Consider the following 22246-nt stretch of genomic DNA (forward strand, 5'->3'; position numbering starts at 1 on the left):
AATGAAGGTCTTACTCCTCACAGAAGTAAAAACTGGGGAAGTACTCTAGAAAGAAAAGCACTGAAAGGAGATTTTTCATAAGGTTTTCAAGAGATCCTTGAAGAGAAGCAACGTATTTTCAACAGATTTCATGACTTTTCAAGTGATTAAAAATCACATCCTATGTGGAAAACTAATGTACAAAGCTAATGTCTAGGTCAATCTCAGAAGTCATTTAATTGAAGGCAGTGATTAACCAAGACCACCTGCGCCCAATACACTGTTAAATTACAAAGAAATTCAGTTCTACTTTATCAATATTAACTCTGAAAACAACACTGGTCAAAATAAAAAGGAATAAAGATTTCAATATTTAAACTAGAAGTAAAAATCTGAGTTGTAGCATTATCATTTTCTAAAAGGCCAAACAAAAGTACCTTTGTTTTATTTTTTATTAGTGATAATTCTGATGGCATAACTAAACAGAAATGCGTAAGTAAATTATGCCCTAAGGAAAATAGCCAATTCGTTTACCAATGACTGGTTTATATAGGTCTTCTCAAGCAACCTGTGCATCTACTGAGACTTTGAACCCTTCTGTAACAACTTTCAGTTTAGAACAGGCATCATATTTGAATAGAAAACTATGATAATCCAAGTTAATCTATTTCAGGCAAGACAGTACTCACTTTCTTCACAAATTCCAACAACTGAGGCTTAATGTTAAAAAAAACTGAGTTACACCTGATGAAACTGAGAGCAGAATATACTCGTTGAAATTATATATGAACAATTACATTTATAATTTAATATATTCAGCTATTAAAATCTATGAATCAAAAATAAAATTGAAATCCAAATTAAAATATTTTAAGATTTAATAGCACTACTTTCCATTCTTTCCATCATTTACAAGAAGTCACATGATAGAGAAAATGTTAATATTTTGGTATGATATTTTGTTCCAAATTACGCAGTGAAAAACTTTTCATGAATCCAAAGTTATAATAAATAAACACATGCAGCATAATTTAAAGTCATCATGAGAAATTTACCGTTTTGTGACCATTCTGGCAGGCCACATGCAGTGCTGTCTGCCCCATCGCATCCTCAACATCGACATCACTGACATGTTGCACAAGATCATGGAGTAGTTCTGTCCGCCCATTCACAGCCAGCCAGTGTATCTGTGCAGTCATTTAGTTACTTATCATTACTATCTCAAGTGTTTCATATAAAAATATCAGATAAATAATGCTAAAACTTCTCAACTGCAGTAAGCATGATATGCAAACTAAAGATTAAAATTTAAATTTAAACCCATCAACTTTTTTCCTATGTTTCCATATTTGGTAAAAAAAAAAATGCATTAAGATGCAGGTTAGGAGCCTCCCTGGTGGCACAAGGGATTAAGATGTAATCTATGAAGCAATCCGCAGCATGAGTTCGATCCCCAGTAGATCTCTCCTGTCTCACCTGCTGCTCCCCTCAACAGTGTATTTCAGTCAATCCTCCTGTTCTGTTCCCACTCTATCTCTGGCGAATCCTCTCACGCCCCCCAACCCCACCTCTGGCCTATACCCCAGTTCTTGTATACATAAATAAAAATAAAATCTTTAAAAAAAAAATACAGGCCTCCCCGGTGACACAGCAGTTGAGTGCTGGGTTGCGAAGCTGCGCACAGCCTCTGCAGCACCCGCTCGATCCCCGGCCACCAGGCGAGGGTCCCACATGGCGCGCAGACCTCTCCTGTCGCCTGCTGTTCCCCTCAGCAGTGTACTTCCTCCGTCTGCCTATTCTGTTCCTCGCTCTGGCTCGGGGGTGAATTCTCTCACCCTCCCACGCTTCAGACTGTACCCAGTGCTTGTATAAATAAATAAATAAATCTTAAAAAAAAAATATGATGCCAGTTATACTACCATGTATTTCAAAATCAAACCCTTCATGGTTTATAAAAGTTAAGTACCCAAGATTTAGAATTACCAAATAGTCAGCTTCTTAGATGACACTGGAATCTATACATAGTTTGTCTCTAAAGAAAAGGTATTGGATATTTTTTCCTTCCCCGAAAGCAAACATAAGTTGAAAAATAACACAGAAGTTACCATTTTCTTTACGCCTACATTTCACAAGTAACACAGCTATTTTATATAAATAATAAATTACATGGAGAGGATAAAAAAATATCAAACACATGTAAATCTACCATCAAAGACGAGGCTAAAATTGTGTACTAAAGTTTCAGTGCATTTTTCATTTGATATTTTTCCCCATTAAATATATATAATGAAATTTCTGTTTTATAATGGCAGCTTGAACACCTGCTTCTACAAACACCACTGAAACCAGAGTAAACAATGTTTTTTCTTAAAGTACAGACCCACTGAGATTTTTAAAAACCAGAAGGGGAGGTTGGTGGGCAGGAGTGGAGGAGGGGATGCCCTAATGGAACACCATGGAGGATTAATGGGGCACTAGTGGTGGGCATGGTGTGAAAATATATCTTTATAGAGGTTTAAAACTACAACCCCCCAAAGCATCAATATAAACCAACTTTACCTCAATAAACATAATTTTTAAAAATACATATAATAAAAATAAGACTAAAAAAAATACCACAATAGCAACCAATTTTGGGGAGCTTAGAAGTTTCTGTTTGACTTGTCAGAAAAAAAAACCTGAAACCAAAACCAGTAAAAAAAAAAAAAAAAAAGCCAAGAAAGGTGATTTAGAACACAGAACTCCCAAAAGTTTCATGAATCAGGAGGAAGCACCCTGCATCTATTGAAGTAGGGGTGAAGACAGAACTAAAAACAGACCAGTTAGATGTTTATTTAATAAGGTTCAGACCCTTAAATCCCCATTCCTCTTCAACTCTGCAAAGTTAGTAACTGCCATTCCCCAATCTTACAGAATACAAGAGGCTTGAGAACAGTCTCCAGATAGGAGATACAGGCACACCAAAGCAAGAATATCACACTGAAAAGGAAGACAAATCAAGTTTACACTGAATACTGAGATTCTAAAGCAATCTCCTCTAACCACAATCCAGAATGATAATATCTTCCTGGCAGTGGGAAGAAATTTGAGCAATCTGATCAACTCAAGGGTAAATACCTAAAGAAACTGACATTAGAAACAATGCTGAAGGGACAGGCCCAACCACATCACCCAACAGTGAAGCTGACCACTGTTAACAAACCTCATTCATTCAGAGCTTTCCAAAAGCTTTTCCTTGTTCCACTAAACAATTGAGAGATGCCTCTAATTGGGAAAAAAAAAACAAAAGAAAAAAAGGAAAGAAAGCAAAAATGGAAAGAACCATATTCATGAAAATACCATATTCAAAGGAAAATACTATATTTAGTACTCTGAGAGAGAGAGAGCATACTGACCACATGCTTGAAACCAGAATAGGATACTCTTTCTTAAAAGGGACAGTGGCATAAAAAAAACCCCGACTTGGAAATAATAATGTGACTGAGACATGTAAACTCAGATTTAGAAGATAATATTGAGGTGATATCCCAGAAAGCACAAAAAAGACAAATGGATAAATAAGACAAAAGAAGAAAACAGAGGAGTAGAAATCATAAAAGAAATAATTTATGAAAATTGCTCAGGACATCATATTTACATGAGTTTCAAGATTGACAAAACATCCCTATTACCTACCCAAATGGATAAAATTAATCCAGACAAAGACACATAATCATGAAATTAAAGAACTCTAAGGGCAAACTGGATTGTATATGTTTCTAGAGAGAAAAAATGAGTTTCATAGAAAGAATCAAGAATTAAAATGGCAGCACATTTCCAAACTGAAAGATAGAAGAAATAAACCAATGCTTTTAAAACTGTAAGGGATAAATAATGTACAGCCTAGAATTTTATACCAACTGTAGATTAATTTGGGGAGAAGTGGAATCTTCAATTATGAAACCAGACAGACTCAAAGACTCAAATAACATCCAGTCTTGCAAAGTGTCAAATAAATTTATTTTCCATGCAGCCTTTCTTAGTTAACTAGTTGAGAATGAGCTCTAGCAAAGTGATAAAGTAGTTGTCAGTAGTAACAGAAATACAACCTATGTAAGAAAAAAGTGAGAGAGACAAAAGGAATCTCTAGTATGATGAGAGAGTGAGTCCAGACAACTGTTACAACTGTTAAGCAGGCCTGAAAGTCAACCAATACAATACATACTATAAGACTATTTACAAAGTTCAGGGAAAGTTTGGTCATGAATTATTTAGAAAACTTATTTTAATTGTCTTAAACTGCAACAAGGCAAGAAACAGGGCCTCCCTAGTGGTCAAGGGGTTAAGCACCATACTATGAGGCAATCCACAGCCTCTGCAGAATGAGTTTGATCCCGGCCGGTCAGGGAGAAACCCACATGGCGCAGCAGACCTCTCCTGTCTCGCCTGCTGCTCCCCTCAGCAGTGTGTTCTGGTCAGTCTGCCTGTTCTGTTCCCCACTCTGTCTCTGGTGGATCCTCTCACCCCCCACATCTCTGGCCTGTACCTCAGCTCTTGTATACATAAATAAATAAATCTTTAAAAAAAAAACAAGGCAAGAAACAAAAATAGAAGGCATACAGATTAAAAAAGAAGAGACAAATCTACCTCTATTTGCAGATTATATTGATTGTCTATGTAGAAAATCCCAAGGAACCTACAAAAGAAAAACCTAAAAAACTGGAACTAATAAAGGCATATAACAACACACAAAAAGCAATCACATTTCTACACACTATGAGTGAACATACAGAAACAAAAAATCAAAAACATAATACTATTTACAAATGCTCCAAAGAAAACAAAATATTTAGAGTTCACTTAAAACTTTAGAAGATCTGTATGCTGAAGAGTACAAAATGAATATAAGAGGAATCAAAGATCAACATAATTGGAGAGAGTACTGTATTTATAGATTAGAAAACTCAATCAACATAAGAAAGATTCCAATTCTCCCCCAAATTAATCTAGAGTTTTAAGGCAGTTTCAATAAAATTTCAGCACCTTTTTTTTGTCAAAGACAAGTTCACTCTAAAATTTCTATGTCAAGGCAAAGAAACCAGAATAGTTAACACAATCTTCACAAAGAAAAATAAAGAAGGGCCTCCCCTGGTGGCGCAGCAGTTGAGCGCTGGGCTAAGAAGCCTCTCCAGCACCGGTTAGATCCCCAGCCACCTGTGAGGGTCCCACATGGCGCAACAGACCTCTCCTGGCGCACCCACTGCTCCCCTCAGCAGTATATTTCGTCAGTCTGCCTGTTATGTTCCCCGCTCTGGCTCTGATGAATTCTCTCACCCTCCCACGCTTCTGACTGTACCCAGTGCTTGCATAAATAAATAAATAAATAAATAAATAAATAAATAAATAAATAAATAAATAAATGAATGAATGAATCTTTTTAAAAAAAAGGAAAAAAGAAAAAGAAAGAAGAAATTACTTGATATCAAGGCTTCTATACCTACAATAATCAGGACAGCATGGTACTTAGAAAAAGGACAGACACATAGATCAGTGTAACAGAATTGAGTACCCAGAAAAAAGTCCATATAAAAATGCCCAGCTGAATTTTGAGAAATATGCAAAGCCGATTCATGCAGAAAGGAGTTTTTTTTAACAAACAGTATTTGAAATTCACAGATAAAAATATGAACCTCAACTTAAGCATCTCATCTAATATAAATATTACCAAATAAATATTATGAAAACAGATCACAGACTTAGATGTAAAAAAAAAAATTTTTCAGGATCTGGAATTAGGTAAAGAATCCCTAAACTTGACACCAAAAGTACAATCCATTAAAGGAAAAACTGATTAAAGAGAGTTGATCAAAATTTTAAAACTCTTGGGCCTCACTGGTGGCGCAGCAGGTTGAGCGCAGCCCTGTGAAGCTGTCTGCAGCCTCTGCAACGCATGTTCGATTCCCGGCCAGCCAGGGAGATACCCACATGGCCTGGCAGACCTCTCCTGTCTCACCCACTGCTTCCCTCAGCAGTGTTGTCAACCCATCTGCCTGTTCTGCTCCCCGCTCTGTCTCTGGTGAATCCTCTCACCCTCCCGCACCTCTGGTCTGTACCCCAGTTCTTGTATAAATAAATAAATCTTTAAAAAAAAATTTTAATTCTTATACTACAAAAGGTTGTGTTAAAAGTTTATAAAAGCAAACTGGGGGCCTCCCTGGTGGTGCAAGGGGTAAGAACAGCACTATGAAGCTATCCACAGCCTCTGCAGCATGAGTTTGATCCCCAGCTGGCCAGGGAGCTACCCACATGGGAGGCAGACCTCTCCTATCTCACCTGCTGCTCCTTTCAGCAGTGTATTTCAGTCAGTCTGCCTGTTCTGTTCCCCACTCTGTTTCTGGTGAATCCTCTCACCCCCGGATCCTCTGGCCTACACCACAGTTCTTCTATGCATAAATAAATAAAATATTTTTAAAAAAAAAAGACAGTCACAGAATAATTCAAACCTTTGGGAAGACTTAATTTTAATGCACCTCCCTCCCCCCAAATTTTTAATCGGAAAAGGCCTTGAAAACTGGGATGGAGTTTCAAGTTATTAAAAATAAGTCATATTGAGTGTAGTTAGTAACTAGTTAGTGTAGTTTCAAGTTACTAAAAATTACTTGAAACTAATAAAAATACTATCAAAGTAAGGATTTAAAAAAGTTCAGCTTTATTGAAATATAATCATCAAAACTGCAAGATATTTAAAGTGTATAATGTGATGATTTGATATACACTGTGAAAGGATTTCTACCATCTATCACCTTGAATATAGGAAGGCACATTACTGTAATGACTTCAAAAAGATTTCCAATAGTCACATAATTCTATCTTAGCTCTATTTCTGAAACAAATAATGCTACATTAAGGTAGGGAATTTGACTAAAATTTTGAATTTCAAGTCTCTTCATATGTATCTCACATCACTTCCCTCTAATATCTTTTCAAAAATATAGTAACATATACTAACATACATTAACATATATTTTTGAATAGAACATGATATAGCAAAATGGATAAAGATAGTAGTTTAAGTAAGACAATAGAAAGCCTAAAAGGAGAGAGTGATTAATAGTGACTGTCTCTGAGTGCAGGGAAAAGATAGATAGGTGTGTGATCTTTCCCATTGCCACCGTTTTTTCCTTTCTTCCTAGCCATTCAATTTTCCTACAATGTAATATTAAAAATTTAAAAAAATAAAATGAAAAATGCCTCACATATAATGAACGCAACACAATCTTGACAGAGGTGCTCTTAAAAGAAGTCCCTTGAAAGTCATAAATGTAAAAAGAAGGAAGAACTAACGTAAACTAGCTCTCAAATCATCCTTCATCTTCTTAATTTCTATAAAAAAGCAACTGGCAGAAACACTTGCACTTTACTCTGCATTATGATCACCTTCAATATTATTTTCTTAAAAACAATTTTTATTTTTTTTTCAAAGTTCATAGAGTATTTATTTATTTTCTCTCTTAATTTATTTTATTTTTTTTAAATAATAAATTTTATTTTTATATTCCCCATACAATTGCAACCCCCCCATTCTGACCCCAATCCCTCCCCTCCCGCCCCTCACCCCCCAAAAAGTGTCTCTGGTTCATAGTTTTTTGTTGATTTTGATTTTCGCTTTCTTATAGTTATTCATTTTTCTGGTCCCTTATTTAAGTTTTCTAGATTCCTGCTATGAGTGAGACCATCCGGTATTTTTCTTTTTCTTTTTGGCTTATTTCGCTGAGCATGATCCCTTCCAGCGCCATCCATGTTGCTGCAAATTGCATGTGTTTATCTTTTTTGAATGCTGAGTAATATTCCATGGTATATATGTACCACATCTTCTTAATCCAGTCATCTATTTTTGGGCATTTGGGCTGTTTCCAAAGCTTAGCTATTGTAAATAGTGCTGCTATAAACACAGGGGTGCAGGTGTTCTTTGGAATTGATGTTTCTGTGTCCTTTGGGTAAATACCTAGGAGTGGAATTGCTGGATCATATGGAAGCTCTATATAAAAAACAATTTTTAAATCTCAGACAAAAGTCTCAGCACTTACCGCTGTAAGGCCTTCATTATTACAAATGTTGACATCAGCACTGTATTCTAATAATTTACTCATGCATTTCTTCTGTCTGAAAAGAAAGAGACTATCTCAGATAACTGGCACTACAAATATAAACAAATGACAATTATTTTACTGAGTTACTAACTACATTCAATATGACTTAATAGCAGTATTAGCTGCAGTATATAAACAAACACTACAACATTTGAAATAAAATACAAAATTCTTATACTGTGTATACATTATTATTTACTCAATTGGATCACACTTCTTCATGTCATGGACTATATCATATTTCTTTAACCATCAGTACTAGGCATAGCTGGGTATGCCTAATAAAATTTTATTAATATTCAATCGCATATGTATACAAATTCATAAGTATGTAAACAGTCAATAGCTGAAACTCCTATTGACTGAATAAACCTTTTTTAAAAGAAAAGAGAAGTAACAAATTACTTTTCTTGCTTTGACTTATGTCAAACTTAAATGTCATTTAAAATCAGCATCAGGGGGCCTCCCCTGGTGGCGCAGCGGTTGAGCGCTGGGCTGCAAAGCTGCCCGCAGCCTCTGCAGCGCCGGTTGGCCACCAGGCGAGGGTCCCACATGGCGCACAGACCTCTCCTGCCACCTGCTGCTCCCCTCAGCAGTGTACTTCGTCAGTCTGCCTGCTCTGCTCTCCCCTCTGGCTCTGGTGAATTCTCTCACCCTCCCACGCTTCTGACTGTGCCCAGTGCTTGTATAAATAAATAAATAAATCTTTTTAAAAAAAAAGGTGACAAAGGACTTGAATACATTTAAAAAATAAATAAATAAAATCAGCATCAGATAAAAGGAAAGAAAATAAAGCTGAGTAAACTTAAAAAATAAAACATTTACGAAGTTTCTTCATCTAACACATTGTTTTGAAAACCTCAGGAAATGAATTTTCAATGATCATGAGAAAACAGGCCACTTTTAGTAAAGTAAATACATTGTTTAAAATATGTATTTCTCTGTGTGTGAGTGTGTACCCAAAATGCTGGCTTTCTAAAACCTGTTAGAAACCTGTCATGGGTTACTGACCTATTACTCAAAAACACATTCAGAATGCATCAGGGAAAGAGTCCCCAAAAAAGTACTTATGTTAGGGACTGTTGAAGAAAAGCAGCAATCAATAATGCTCCCCCATCCAAAAATGAATTGCAAAAGGTATAAGGCAATATGACAAAAATATATTCTCTTTTTCTTACTTAAAAATCATCATTGTTGCTTTTTAGAACCAAAATAGTAACAACTCACTAAGTGAGCACCTATTTTGCTAAGAACTGCTGATAAAATATTAAACTAAAACATGGGCTCTGTATGAGTTCACAATCTAGCATAAAAAACAAAGGAAGAATCATGTTTCAAAGGCAACTTAAAGATACACAGGAATTATAAAGTTTTCTCATTTAACATTCTCCATACAATCATAAGCAATGCTGGATCCTCCTATATAGGAAGCGACTATTTTCCTGCCCAGATATTGCAATTATAGAAAGTTTATGGTAACCGAAATGACACATGGACCAGTCATCCAAGAGCTCTGTGTTAGCTTAATGAGGCTTCTACAGGAAAGGAGGGCAATTTAGTAGTGCACTAATGTGTGAAAAGAGAGAAATGCTAAAGCAGATAAAGAGAAATCCACTAACCCCCAGACAGTGATAGCTAACGGAACAAAACAAAAGACTACCCCAAAAAAACAGAATAGCAAAAGAATCAGAATTCCCTATGAGTTCTGCTCAATCTAGACAAATTTGAACTCAAAGAATTTTAGTAAAAAGCTATTTCTAAAACAGCAGCAGCAACAGAAATAACAAATACTTTTGTCACTTAGCTTACATTCATTGCGCACCTCTAAGTTATACAAGGCAGCCATCAAAAAATAATAAAACCCAAAATATTTAAGTATTGAATATCAATAGTAATCTTTATAGAAAATAAAGGCATACAAATTAGAAAACAGGGAATAAACCCTTCTTATTCCTTTTTTCCTCACTGACTTGCCATATAAATCACATAATAGCTAGCATATTTCTTTATCTTTAAATGTAGTAGTCTCCAACTTGAATGTTTTCTCACACACAAGTGATGGTAATGGGAGGAATTCTTCCACAATGTGTAAGATATATGAAATCATCACAATGTACACTTTAAACCTCTTACAACTATATTTGTCAATTGACTTCAGCAAAATTGGGATGGAAGGTGGGGATGGGGAAGGTAATGGTCTTCTAAGTAAGTTAGTCTCCCTCCACAATGCAGACATACTTTATCACTGCTATACACACACTGCTCTATCCTTTCACTTACAGTTGTTGAGAGAGAGTACTGAGAACTTTTTCTATATGTAATATTTTCAAAGAGATCGGCCAGTATCCTACCAATATCTAGGGTACTGTATCTAGATCAGTTCAGCAAGGAAACGAAGATTAACTCTTTAGACCTGAGGTGTGACACCCTACAACATACCTGAGGTGTGATACCCTAAAACATACCTAATATAGCCAATTATAAAAACAATTACTTAATCAGCACAGTGTTACCTAACTAGAACAGGAGACAAACTGATTCATATGCTAAATCAGGAAATCAAACACAAAGGATAGGATCAAAGGGCTATGTCTTGCTCCTGTCCAACCTAGCCATCACTATGGTTCCTATCTTTTGGTTTCACTTTAATCCTCATACAGTAAAAATTTTTCCTAAGGTTGGATAATTTTAGTCTTATACCCATCTCACTCGGGCAGCCACCTCAACAATCTAGAATCCCAGTTCCAACTGAAAAACAAAATACTATGAAGAGTAAACAAAAAAGGCCTCCCTGGTGGCCCAGGGGTTAAAGACAGCACTATCAAGCTATCGCCAGCCACTGCAGCCATGTTTGATCCCCCAGGACAGCCAGGAGCAACCCACATGGCACAACAGACTTCTCCTGCCTCACCCACTGTTCCCCTCAGCAGTATATTTCAGTAGATACGCCTGATCTGCTCCCCAATCTGTCCCTGGTGAATCCTCAAAAGTAACCAAAAGAAGAGACACATAGGAATATACTTTCTTTTTTTTTTTAAATAGAGGCATGTTTTTTTATTTATTTATTTGTTTATTTGTTTTGTTTATACATGCACTGGGTACAGTCAGAAGCACGGGAGGGTGAGAGAATTCACCAGAGCCAGAGCGGGGAGCAGAGCAGACAGAAGGACCGAAGTACACTGCTGAGGGGAGCAGTGGGCGGCAGGAGAGGTCTGCGCGCCATGTGGGACCCTCCTCCGGTGGCCGGGGAGCAGCCGGGGATCGAACCGGCGCCGCAGAGGCCGCGGGCAGCTTCGCAACCCAGCGCTCAACCGCTGCGCCACCGGGGAGGCCCGGGAATATACTTTCATAGAAAAATTTTATAGCAGTCCAAAATGTTTATACATGTTATTTCCTCAAACCTAAATCAGAAACTACCTATTTCATTTGAAACAATTCTAAGCATTTTGGTCTGGTTTTTCAGTCCAAGAGAATTTTAAGAAGTGAAAAATAGTGGTGGAATCAGACACAGAGACACAACAACTGAAACTCTTGAAAAATAGGTGAAACCCATAAAAAGTAGAGTAGGTTTAAAACAGCACACACCAACATAATAATATTCATAATGATGACCCGTTATCAGGAAAACGCAAAGATATATTCACATTTTCAAAATATTACTTTTACAATGGGAAAAAATGTTATTTAATAAAAAAATCCTAAGTAATTTAGTAAACAAACAGAAAACTTTTTGTCACAATTAAAATGAAAAATAGTATCGACACTAAAAGGAATAAGCTACCCTTAGCTAGAAAGTTTAGCTAAAAAGTAGCTCATTCTCGAATAATCAAAAATAACTGCGTATATTTACTGTTAAGATTAAATTAATTAAAATAAGTTAAGCCTATTAATAAAATCACCTAGTAAGCAATTTGAAAAATAAGTCTTCAAGTGAAATATGGCAAAGGATGAGCAGGAAAAATGGACACCAAAACCAACAAATAAAAATTATACTTTTCACAAAATAAAATGTCATTTTAAGTAAAAATGAACTCTAAATACTCTCAAGAAAAATATTAGTAAATAAGTTATTAAACATGATAGTTATTTGGAATTGAATATAATGACATTAAAGCCTATCTCCAAAGTAAATGTGGAGAATGGAAATCCTCAAATCAAGGATACCTGAAATACTGTTAGTCAGAATAATACAATTTAATTTACTTAAGGAAATAAAATATTTACCCATTTCTAGCTGCCAAATGAAGGGGTGTACAGCCTGAAATATCTTGATAGTTAGGATTTGCTCCTTTCTTTAACAGCAGAACCAAGCATTCAACCGATCCACAACTAAAACAATAGTTTAAAAGTTCAGATACAGTCAACAAACAGCCATAGCTAACATAGCTTAATTAAAAAACAAAGAAAGACTTATTTTGAGTTATGAAGATTAACTTTTAAGACCTGAGGTATGACACCCTACAACATACCTAATGTAGTCAATGATTATAAAAACAATTACTTAATCAGCACAGTGTTACCTAACTAGAACAGGAGACAAACTGATTCATATGCTAAATCAGGAAATCAAACACAATGGATAGGATCAAAGGGCATGTCTTGTTCCTGTCCAACCTAGCCATCACTATGGTTCCTATCTTTTGGTTTCACTTTAATCCTCATATGGTAAAAATTTTTCCTAAGGTTGGATACAGAATCCAACCTTTGAGGTCCATGTTAACCTATAATTTGATATAACTTCTGTTGCAAACAGTAAATATCTCTACTTTTAAGATGGTATGTTCTATGGATATAGCTATTAAGTATTAGTAATAATAGAAACTTGGAGTCTCCCTGATAGCCTAGGGGTTAAGTCTCAGCGCTATCACCGCTAAGGCCTGAGTTCAATCCCCGGCCAGAGAGCTAACACACGTACAGCACAACAGACCTCTCCTCTCTCATCTGCTGCTCCTCTTAGCAGTGTATTTCAGTAAATCTGCCTGTTCTGCTCCCCCCCTGTCTCTGGTGAATTCTCTCACCCCTGCACCGCTGGCCTACACCCCAGACCTTCTATGTAAAAGTAATAAAAATAAGTAAGTAAAAATTTAAAAAATAAAAAACTTTAAAAAAAAAAAGAACATAGTAGAAACTAGTACTCGCAACTTTCTGGCCTTCCAGAAATCAAATTTATTATGAAAGATTCATACAGCTACTTCGATCCTAAAAAGAGGCCAGATATCAACTTACTGATTAATAATACACCAGAAAATTGTGGATAAAAATGTTAAGGCAGTGACTTCACAAGCAGATAACATATAAAGTCTAATATTAAATTTTGGTGAACATACTCTCTTAAGACAATCCCCATGCTTAACCTCCTCTAATCTGATCTAGAACAAGCTAGAATATGAGACTTGAATCCAATTTATGTAGAGAAAGAAGCCAAGCATAGCATACTACCTGCTAAGTAGGATAAAGAACCACTTAGCTTAACTGTTAACTTTCTATATCAGCTATGAGTCAATACGATTCAAAGCTTACCAATCAAAACGCTATATCAGAATTCAATCTAAAATATCTTTAGTCTTACTTTGCCGCAATGTGAAGCAAACTTCTTTTCACACGTCCAAATGCATAATTGACATCAAATTTTGAATTTGATAGTAGTTCAGAAACAGACCTACATCAAAGGAAAATTAAAAATCAGTATGTTAAAAAAAATCTTATAAACATAACTCAAGTTAATATTTCAGTGACTCTTACCAATAATTCAGGAGATTCTGTACCACATCAACCAAAAACAAGACAATAGTCTCTCAGTACAGTAGGATGGATGTTGGATGTTGGATGTTGAAAACCCAACTGCCCTAATCAATCAACTGATACTGAAGATTTCCTCATCTGCTACTCTAAAGTGCTATCACCTGCTCTGAGAGAACCTAATTGATCAAATTAACTTCAACTTCCCCCGAGATTCTTAAGAAACAAAAAGAAAAAGACAGGCTATATCCATTACAGAAAGCTGAGACTATATTAATTTTGACCAAATAGGAAAATCAAACAAAAACATGTTTTAATTATATGAGCCAGAAAGTTTAAAGCAACAAAATAATTTATATTTAAACTTGTTTTACTTTCTTTTTATTATACAACTGCCGAATTATCTGTCCTGTACTAGTATAAACATTTTATCAAACAGCCACATAACTGTACCTCATTGTGCCCTATAGAAGAATATCAAAGTAGGGAAATAAGTTGCCCTTCAGCCCTAACCTTCTATAACCTTTTGCTATAAAGATTAGTGACCTCGGGGCCTCCCCTGGTGGTGCAGCGGTTGAGCGCTGGGCCGCGAAAGCTGCTGCAGCCTCTGCAGCACTGGTTCGATTCCTGGCCGCCCGGCAAGGGTCCCACATGGCGCACAGACCTCTCCTGCCACGTCCACTGCTCCCCTCAGCAGTATACTTCATCAGTCTGCCTGCTCTGCTCTCCCCTCTGGCTCTGGTGAATTCTCTCACCCTCCCGCGCTTCTGACTGTACCCAGTGCTTGTATAAATAAATAAATATTAAAAAAAAAAAAAAAAGATTAGTGACCTCTAACAGAAACCACCACAAACCACCACAATGTTTTTTTCTGTCAGTGACCACTCAAATACTTATTAATATCTGATTATTCACTTTGAAAATCTCTCACCGTAGAACTTTACAGTTGTTGCAGAGTATGGAAAATCTTGTTTCTTATTTCACAGACCAAAAATTAGAAGTTCTATAACTTAAGTCTGGATAACATCTATGTCCAAGCTCTGTGTGTGCGCGCACATGTGTGTATGTGTGTGTGTACACACATTTAGTTAAGTTTAAACTTCTCCAAAATTGTAAGTTTGTGAAATAGGCACTTACCTGTGTTGATCCGCCATAACCATTGGCATTAATGTATAAACAGCAGTTTCATTATCTGAGTTAAAAAAAAAAAATTAAAAAAAAAACTTTATCTCCTATGTTTTTCAAGAAGTGATTCTTACAACTAGTTTTCTTAACTCCACATAAAAATCGAGGAGGGTAGAAAGAGGTTTATGATAAAATAGAATTCCAGAGGTTTTGTAAAATTTGCAATACTACAGAATTTCTTATTCTCTCTACTGGTTATCTCATCTTCATAGCCACAAAAGTGCTTAGCTTCTGGATTTGAAAGGAAAATTAGAGACCTAGTATTTTTTTGTAGCTGTAACAACTGAAATTTCTTTTACTTCCAAAGAGACGTCTGTAAACTTCAAGTGTTATCATATTTACATACAGTTTGGGAGAATGTTAAATTTAGATGTATATTAAATATGTATGCTAAAATAATTTCAAATTATTATACATAGAGTACATGTTTCTTGCCAATATCACAAAAGAAATTATTAAAACTTTCATGAAACAGCATTAAAACATTATTCTTACTTATATCTTTTATAGAATAAATTCATAGAAACAAGATCCAAAAGAAAAGGTTTAAAGTCAACAACATCTATGATGCCATATTATACTCATGTAATCCCAGATGGTATTTGAATTTTCTTTTATGAATTACCAGTAATAGTAATGGTCATTTATTTCTCAATTCAATGAATTTTAGAGGGTTATGTTTTTCAAAAAGTTATTTACACAGAAGTAACCCCGACAACTCCAAATTAGCTCTTAAAAATTTATTACCAATGCTAAAATTAATGAGCTAAAGTTTGGGGAGAAAGAATTTGCATAGTATCAAAGTATCTTTCCCAAAAACTGATTAACAGCAAAGCAAATAATAAAGACTATTATCATCAGAAATAATACAGACAAATACTAAGTAGTCCCTGATATAATCCAATGAGAAGGGTACATCATTTTTGTGGTATTCTTGACAAAAATGTACAACTTCAATCTACTTATGAGACAACATCAAAGAAATACAAATTAAAGAGAATTTCACCAAATACGTGTGCAGACCTCCTACAAGAAAATTCTCAAAATTATTAAAAACATGGCAAGAATGAAGAACTACCACAATTTTAGGGAGCCTGAGGAAACAAGACAACTAAACACAATGTGGTATTCTAGCTAGCATCCTAAAATTTTAAAAAAGACATTAGAGGAAAAACTCATGAAATTCCACAAGATCTGTAATCCAGGAAATACTATGCCAATGTTAATTCCTTAGTTTTGATATCTGTACTATGATATCTGAGAGGGGAAAACTGAACATGGACTGGGTATTTGATGACAGAAATTGCTGTTCATTGTGTTAGCTCTCATAACCGTATGTAATTACATATGAAGGGATGTATTTTATATATTTAGAAATATATGCTGAAGTATTTAGAGAAAAGTTATTACTATTTCTCACAATTTGTTCATAATTTTACTATTTTTGAGTACATGCATGAAAAGCAATTTAATCCTAGTCAACATTCCAAAGTTCTGTATTCAGATGCAACTATTCTTTCACTACTAAAATAACACCAAAGGAGGGCCTCCCTGGTGGCGCAGCAGGTTGAGCACAGCGCTGTGAAGCTCTCTGCAGCCTCTGCAGCGCGGGTTCGGTTCCGGCCAGCCAGGGAGAAACCCACATGGCGCGGCAGACCTCTCCTGTCTCGCCTGCTGCTCCCCTCAGCAGTGTATTTTGGTCCGTCTGCCTGTTCTGCTCCCCATTGTCTCTGGTGAATCCTCTCACCCTCCCGTGTCTCTGGCCTGTACCCCAGTTCTTGTACAAAAATAAATAAATCTTAAAAAAAAAAATACCAAAGGATTCTATTAACGATAGTCAAGATGCTTTAAACCATTCACAAAGGAACTATTCTAAATATTACCCATGCATCATCTCTTTTTCCCTTCAAACGACTTTATGAAGGAAGTATTGCTAATATCCCACACTTCACAAATGAGAAAAATGAAGCAGGAGGCTAAGTTCAAGCTGGAAGAGGGCAGCATTAAGTGATTAAACTGGAATTAAAACTTGGCTGATTCCAGAGTCCTCCAACGAAAAGCTTATAAAAACACACCATATACAGCAACCAAAAGGTCTGTAACACTTATTTTTAGTATGTGCAATACACCCTAGTTTGTTTTATAGTCTTCTATTTTAATCACTAAATTGTTCTCATAAACTACCAGTGAGTCAGCACTAGGAGCTGAAAAATATTACACTAAACCTCCCTTGGCCTGGCAACTTTCATCATGTCTCATATAATACACACCCAGTTAAAATTTGAATTTCTGAACTATGACAATTTCAATTAAGTCAGTACACAATAAACAAAGTCATAAACAGGAAATTCCCGTATTTGTGACTATAAATCAGATAACACTAATTTTAAGTGATCACTATATGGTTTTCATGGGCTTTAATGATAACTATAAAATGTTTAGTTAGATAAAACTTAGGTGTAGATCTTACTTTTAAAGTCAGGGCCTCCCCGGTGGCGCAGCGGTTGAGCGCTGGGTTGCGAAGCTGACCGCAGCCTCTGCGGCGCCGGTTTGATCCCCGGCTGTGCCCCGGCCACCGGAGGAGGGTCCCACATGGCGCGCAGACCTCTCCTGCCGCCCACTGCTCCCCTCAGCAGTGTACTTGGTCCTTCTGCCTGCTCTGCTCCCTGCTCTGGCTCTGGTGAATTCTCTCACCCTCCCGCGCTTCTGACTGTACCCAGTGCTTGTACAAATAAATAAATAAAATAAATAAATAAAAAATAAATAAATAAATCAAAAAAATAAAATAAAATAAAGTCATACTAAACTTACAAAAATATAGCTCACATATGTTAAAAGTATGAAGAAATAAATATAACCATATGCTGGAAGGAGACTATCCAGGAAAATAATAAAATAAGAAAAAAGAGAATAAAATTTGTTGTTAGGTACTTCCTCTGCACTCATGAAAAAACCTGAGCACTAGGTATTTTTTTTTTTTTAAGATTTATTTATTTATACAAGAACCAGGGTACAGGCCAGAGGTGTGGGAGGGTGAGAGGATTCACCAGAGACGGAGCGGGGAACAGAACAGGCAGACTGACTGAATATACTGCTAAGGGGAGCAGCAGGCGAGACGGAAGTCTGCTTCACCATGTGGGATTCTCACCAGCAGGTGGGGATTGAACCTGCACTGCAGAGGCTGTGGACAGCTTCACAGTGCAGTGCTCAACCTCCTGCACCACCGGGAAGGCCTTGCACTAGGTATTTAAATAAAGTTTTCAGAGATAAGAAGCTTAAATCTCTCACTATATCAGCTATGTCATTTTTATTAATAAAGTTTCAGCACTCAACAACTAAAAGGCAAATCTTAAGGAGCTCAGATTCATTATATTATGTGCAATTTTTCCTCAAACATTTAAATGAGAGCATTGTTTTAAAAACTGATACTTAATTCTAATCACCTTTCAAACATATGCTAAAATCAAGTTCCATTATTCTGTTAAACTATTTCGCTGTGAATGCAGTAGTTTAAAGCTATTTTTTTTCTATATGAGAGTATAAATCCACTTTTTTTAAAGTTCACTGAGAATCCATATACCAATTTAACTTCTTTCCCTTCTTTTCCTTTCCCCAAGGGAATTCCTGTTAACCCTGCCTAGCTTGACTCACAACCTGCACACCATAACTTAGTAATTAATACTTAGATTTTCATAACCCAAGAACACATAAATGTGTCCTCTCAGCATTCAATTAACTAACTCAAGTAATGTGCAGTTTAATCCTATGGAACAAAGTAAATTTTAGAATAAAAGCTTTCTAACCTTAAGTAGTTTGTTACAATTATATGCTTTTTTTTTTTTAAGATTTTATTTATTTTTACATAGAAGAACGGTGGTACAAGCCAGAGGTGTGGGGGTGAGAGGTTTAACTAGGGACAGAGTGGGGAGAACAGGCAGATCTACATATATACACTGCTGAGAAGAGCAGGTGAGACAGGAGAGGTCTGCTGTGCCATGTGGGTAGCTCCCTGGCTGGGGCCTGAACTCATGCCACAGTGGCTGGCGATAGCTTGATAGTGCTGAGACTTTAATCCCCTGCACCACCATGGAGACCCACAAATAGATGCTTATTAATTTCTGAATTCTAAACAGACATAATATCTGACTATTTCCTAAATTCAGAGATCTCAGAACTTCTGTTCAGACCTTCAAATGCTAGCAAAATAATCTACAATTTTATTATTAGAATGTTCTACAAATACACATGAAAAAGCCAAACTGAAAGAATTCAAGGATTCATCAGAAATTAGGGACAAAGGTAAAGATAAGCAAATTCACAAAGAAAAACAAACATAAACAAGACGTCACTTTTACCAAGGAACATGAGCATAAGTTTTATTTGCAATGACCCTAGATTTCAGACTCGCAAGTTTGTTGGTAAAACTTTCCAAACAGTATGTAAGAATGTAAAAGAATAAGTGGATACTCAAAGAGCCTTAAAAATGTTCACAAAATTAGATTTATAATTCTTCTACCTACTAATCCTAAAGTAGCATCTACAGAGGCAGACTAAGACTTAAAGAAGTATAATGCTGCTCTCCTAACAATCTATTACGAAACAAAAATTAGATTCAGCATTTGTTACATGTATCCCTATAAAGTTCTACAATCATTAGGTATATTTTAAAAAACAAAATTCAGGGCCTCCCTGGTGGCCAGGTGGTTGAGTGCCGCACTTTGAAGCTGTCCGAGCCTCTGCAGCGCGGGTTTGATCCCATCCCGCCAGGGAGAATTCCACATGGAGAGGTAGACCTCTCTTGTATCACCCGCTGCTCCCCGCAGTGCATTTCGTCAGTCTGCCGGTTCTGTTCCCTGCTCTGTCTCTGGTGAATCCTCTCACCCTCCCGCGCATTTGGCCTGTACCCTGATTCTTGTATAAAAAATAAATATATCTTTAAAAAAAATTAAAAATAAATAAAAAACAAAATTCTCCACCCTATAATTCCCTTCTAATCTTTCTATCACTTGGGCATACAGAACCAATAGCCCTAGAGTTGGGGGGGGGGACCTCCCCGGTGGCGCAGTGGTTGAGCGCTGGGTTGCGAAGCTGCCCGCGGCCTCTGCGGCGCCGGTTCGATCCCGGCTGCTCCCCGGCCACCGGGTGAGGATCCCACATGGCGCGCAGAGCTCTCCTGCCGCCCGCTGCTCCCCTCAGCAGTGTACTTCGGTCCTTCTGCCTGTTCTGCTCCAAGCTCTGGCTCTGGTGAATTCTCTCACCCTCCCGCGCTTCTGACTGTACCCAGTGCATGTATAAACAAAACAAACAAACAAATAAATGAATAAATTAAAAAAAACATGCCTCTAAAAAAAAAAAAAAAAGCCCTAGAGGGAGGGAGCCTCCACCGCCATTACCCACTGCCATTGTTAAGAAGTCTGAGTTACTGGGCCTCCCCGGTGGCGCAGCGGTTGAGCGCTGGGTTGCGAAGCTGCCCGCGGCCTCTGCAGCGCCGGTTCGATCCCCGGCTGCTCCCCGGCTGCTCCCCGGCCACCGGAGGAGGGTCCCACATGGCGCGCAGACCTCTCCTGCCGCCCGCTGCTCCCCTCAGCAGTGTGCTTCGGTCCTTCTGCCTGCTCTGCTCCCCGCTCTGGCTCTGGTGAATTCTCTCACCCTCCCACGCTTCTGACTGTACCCAGTGCATGTATAAACAAAAAACAAAACAAACAAATAAATAAATAAATAAAAACATGCCTCTATAAAAAAAAAAAAAAAAAAAGAAGTCTGAGTTACTAAAACTGAAAACAAAACCTTGTTTATCACACCTTGTCTATCACCTGTGTTTCTGTGTTTCACCTGTCCTGAAGGAACCCTGACACACTGAACTAAAATTCCTGAAGCAGGGACCATGCCTTGTAGAAACTCCCCACCCCCTCCCACTTCTGATGAACAGATGAAGAATAAAGGAAGACATGTATATTAAAGTGCATGTTTACACATAAACACACACATATATATGCATACATTATCTATGCCCCCAGTACTTTAAGAGTTTGCTATGTTTGCTATGTGACACCTCTTCTCTACCTGTTTATTGTCAAATTACAATAATGTTCTACATTTCGAAAGCTTAAAGTAAACAATACTATTTGGGGAGCATCTTTCCAGTCCCAGTTAACAACAAACATAACAAGGCCCACAACTCTAATGTTTTCTTGAAGCTGGGTCTCCGCCCCCCCACCCCCCACCCCACCCCGGCCAATACTTCTGCCCCTTCACCCAGACCCCTAAAGGATTCGGTCTGATCTGATTGTTCCAGCAGCAGGACTCACTGGCCAAGCCCCTCCCTCAAACTGACCCCCACCTGCCTGGGCTGAAGCTGCAGCCAGGGGTTGCGGCCAGGCCCCCCCTCCCGGTTTAAGAAAGTAAGAGCGGGCGTTTGCTCAGTTTGGGGTTGGTTACCCACCAGACCGAGCCCCGGCCGAGCCCCGCCCCCACCCCGCGGGCCACCCCCGGGGCCGCCAGCCCCCGGGTCCCGCTCACCGTCGGGCAGCTCCACAGTGCGCGCGCGGCGCAGAGAGCGCGTCAGGCGGTTGAGCTGCTCCATCGCTCTCTCCATCCTCCGGGCGCCCTCCGTGCTGCCCCACCGCGCCCGCGGCCTCCGCGCCGGCGCCCTACATCCCGCCTCAGGCCCCTCCCGTGGGCGGGGACGTGCGCTCGCCCCAGCCCGCTCCTGGGGCTGCGGGGGCCGTTCTGGGCGGCGTCCTCCGCCCACTGGCTGGCCGCTGCCGGACCGACTACAGAAGGGGCGCCCGCCAACACCTCCGCTCGCGCCCTTCCTGCCGCCGCTGCCGCGTCCCTGCCGGACTCGCAGGGCCTTCTGGGAACTGTAGTTCCCCGCCGGCTGAGCCGCGCGCCCGGGGCGGAGCTACGGGGGCTGAGCCCCGGGCCACGCCTCGGCCCAGGAGAGAGTGGGCGGGCGGTGGAGTGGAGGAAAGGTGTGTGCCGCAAGCAATGCGCAGACTGAACGTATCCCTAAGTTCTTGGAGAGACTTCTTGAGAGAGTGCACGCAGGTTGCTCTAGCCTTTCAAGTTGTACTGGAGCAGCTTTTTTCAATGCTGTCAATCTCCTGTATATCAATAGCAGATTGGGGATGCACAATTGTTCTTTTTTTTTTTTTTAAAGATTTATTTATTGGGGGCCTCCCTGGTAGTGCAGCATCAGAAACTTAGCATGA

The 22246-nt window shown here is 38.3% G+C and overlaps 1 protein-coding gene across 3 annotated transcripts in view; it reads right to left on the reverse strand.

Annotated features, from left to right (window-relative positions):
* Nucleotides 1-21659, reverse strand: part of HACE1 (HECT domain and ankyrin repeat containing E3 ubiquitin protein ligase 1) — a 79563-nt gene extending 57904 nt beyond the window's left edge. The window contains exons 1-6 of one of the 3 annotated variants that reach the window (XM_037520155.2): nucleotides 21552-21659; nucleotides 14985-15039; nucleotides 13678-13767; nucleotides 12333-12437; nucleotides 8046-8121; nucleotides 1035-1166 (exon numbers count right to left, since the gene is read on the reverse strand). In XM_037520155.2, coding sequence (XP_037376052.1) covers nucleotides 1035-1166; nucleotides 8046-8121; nucleotides 12333-12437; nucleotides 13678-13767; nucleotides 14985-15039; nucleotides 21552-21627 — 534 coding nt within the window. In that variant the 5' untranslated portion in view covers nucleotides 21628-21659. Of the gene's footprint in view, nucleotides 1-1034; nucleotides 1167-8045; nucleotides 8122-12332; nucleotides 12438-13677; nucleotides 13768-14984; nucleotides 15040-17502; nucleotides 17523-21551 lie in introns of those variants that run through there. The other 2 variants (XM_037520156.2, XM_037520157.2) reach the window with 2 other exon arrangements.
* Between the last annotated feature and the right edge of the window lie 587 nt (nucleotides 21660-22246).

The sequence above is a fragment of the Talpa occidentalis genome, unplaced genomic scaffold (assembly GCF_014898055.3).
Source record: "Talpa occidentalis isolate TD23 unplaced genomic scaffold, MPIMG_talOcc4v2.1 talOcc4.2, whole genome shotgun sequence".
NCBI classification, from domain to species: Eukaryota; Metazoa; Chordata; class Mammalia; order Eulipotyphla; family Talpidae; genus Talpa; species Talpa occidentalis.